Source organism: Cebidichthys violaceus, unplaced genomic scaffold (genome assembly GCF_023349555.1).
Source record: "Cebidichthys violaceus isolate CVI_PGR_0920_01 unplaced genomic scaffold, fCebVio1.0.p SCAF_42, whole genome shotgun sequence".
Taxonomy (NCBI): domain Eukaryota; kingdom Metazoa; phylum Chordata; class Actinopteri; order Perciformes; family Stichaeidae; genus Cebidichthys; species Cebidichthys violaceus.
This window is the reverse complement of record NW_027176617.1, coordinates 1,873,100-1,875,599: the sequence shown is the minus strand read 5'-3', so window position 1 is coordinate 1,875,599 and position 2,500 is coordinate 1,873,100. Positions and strand designations below refer to the sequence as shown.

The 2,500-nt window shown below is 39.3% G+C and overlaps 1 protein-coding gene across 24 annotated transcripts in view; it reads right to left on the bottom strand.

Moving 5' to 3' along the window:
- The window catches only part of clasp2 (cytoplasmic linker associated protein 2), a 56,666-nt gene that overhangs the window by 45,156 nt on the left and 9,010 nt on the right, over window positions 1–2,500 (bottom strand). For all 24 annotated transcript variants that reach the window (XM_068728650.1, XM_068728651.1, XM_068728654.1 and 21 more), the window contains exons 3-4: window positions 2,321–2,424; window positions 878–969 (exon numbers count right to left, since the gene is read on the bottom strand). In XM_068728650.1, the coding sequence (XP_068584751.1) occupies window positions 878–969; window positions 2,321–2,424 (196 nt within the window). The remainder of the gene's footprint in view (window positions 1–877; window positions 970–2,320; window positions 2,425–2,500) is intronic.

The following is a 2,500-nucleotide window of genomic DNA, read 5'->3' as shown; positions in this document are numbered from 1 at the left end:
AATATTAGCGTCTTCAGAGAGTTTGTGGCAAATTTGTGGCATTTATAAAGGGCTGTCACACCTAGACTGATCGTAGCTAGCCAAAACGTTATGGCCGTGTTGGTGCTGTAGTATCATCAGCGCATTAACTTTTATGAATTGGAACATGAGACGGGGACGATGGCAGTTCATGGGGCTATAAGGGGCTGCAATCCATCGTTTGTGAATTCACCCCTCAGTGTAGTTTAACCATCAAGCCAATATCAACAGGTCTCTTTTCTTTTCCCCAGATGTGATCCCTTTTGACCTCCCGTCTCTAAATGGGCCGGCATATTTACTTTGGAACTTAGTAGGAAGATACAGTCTCATCCAAATTAAACATTGAGAAGAAAGTCCTCCATCAGGCCTGACTTCTGAGCATGCGAACACGTGAGGTTTCATGCCAGAGAGAACTGAGAACGGACTTTTAAACCTCTCTGAAAGCAGAAATGATGCTAAATGTATGCGTTAAAGTCATTACCGTCAAATGCAAAAGTGGTATAATTAGATAAGACTAATCGGTAGGTTTGGTCTGCTCAACTAAGATGTCTTTAGTCGATTAGTCATTTTAATGCTTTTTTCATGCTAATTTCCAATAAAACCTATGAGCACATCTCTGGTAAAAGTGGCGCTTTTATGTGATTAATTGTTTTATAGATCCGTCGACAGGATCAACAAAATCAAAATGAGTGTTAGTCATCAGCCCTATTGTAAGGACTAATGTATGACCCTCTGCCCACAAGATGAGAGAAAATTCGCCTTCACTTGATAGCGTTACAATTTACAATGTATTTTTATTATGTATTCTTTTACATTTCACCCAGGAAGTGACACAGATGAAGAGGGGGAAGCTACTCACATGCTGAGCGTGGCACTGAGACAGAGGCAGATTCCTTCTCGACTGCGGAAGTTCTTGTGTTTAAAACCAGGAAGTAGCCTTTCCCAAACGTACTGGATGAAGGAGAGGGAAAGAGACAAACGGGAGGAATGGGGGAGAGTGAGGGGGAGAAGGTGTAAGTAGGAACGAGCAGAAGAAGGTATTTCCAGGCAACTCATCCGGGGGTTTGAGCAGAGGAGGTTACAATCTGAGGAGATGTAAATAACTTAAGGTAGAGTGGAGATGTAGCCGGTGTAATTAATTTAACACCCAGGAGAGGGAGCCCTACTAACAACCGCTCAGCTGTCATGACTATCTACTGATGTGGATGTGATTTGTCTGCTGTTGTCTCCGTTTTGCATCTTCATCGTATATTATTTTGAATAACTGTAATAATTACAATTGATCTACTGGCTACTCTAACAGCTTCACACAATACAACATATACAGCCATATCATCACACATCATCTACAGCAGAGCTCACCAACCTTTTTGAAACTGAGAGCTACTTCAAGGGTACTGAGTAGTACGAAGGGCTACTTGTTTGATACAAACTTCCTGATTAACAAAGTTGCACAGATCACCTTTTATTAATAATAATAATAATAATATGAATAATATTATATGTGAAGAGACTGTCTGATCACATGTCGTGGTTAATTATTTCTCACAATAATTAACAATAATTTCCACAACAATGATGGTAAGAAACACATATATTTAAACATGCAACATTTATTTCTGTTAACCTGTTTCAACATTTGAAAGTCAGAGGTATCACATCTCTGATATTTTTGTAAATATCTTTCTTGACAGTTTTGTATGAATAAGCACATTTGTAGCATTTGGTTGAAAATCGCACCTGTTGTATTTTTGTACAAATTATCACTATTATTAGTGAATAATTATCATTAACTGTCATATATTTTGTAACATTTTTGAACAAATCATGAACTCTGTCCCATGTTTATACAAATGCTCAGTTATGAATATCCTGCGTTGTTTGGCTTTGGAGCAGATGCCATTTATAATCTTCACGACACGAGTCATCACATGATCAAAGCCGGTTACTTTTGCCGTGTTGCCTACCTCTGATCTACAGTCAGTGCCTGAACTAGAAATGCAACAACAGTCCTGAAACAGTTTTAAGGATCAACATCTAAATGATCTTTGTTTGACAAAAACTGTCCCTTTGTTTTGATGTCAGTCATGTTACATGCGATGCTTGAAATCAATCACTCAAAATAATAATTTGGCTGATATCCATTCACTATATTTCCATTTCACGATATTTCATTCACTATTCATTTGACTATTTATCCGATCCATATTACAAAAAGGTTTGTCTGGTCCTGAGGCTGACATCTTTATATATGTGTGTGTGTGTGTGTGTGTGTGTGTGTGTGTGTGTGTGTGTGTCTCACCATGGGCGAGGCCGTCTGCTCCATACAGCGAAGGATGACAGCTTGGCTGTTCTCCCTGACCTGGTCCTTCCCATCGCCCAGCCGGTCCACCAAAGCTGGCAAAACTACAGACAGGAAATAAAGATGGAGAGAGAGACTTAATGTGCAGTACTTTTGTTATATCAAGTCCACACATGATAC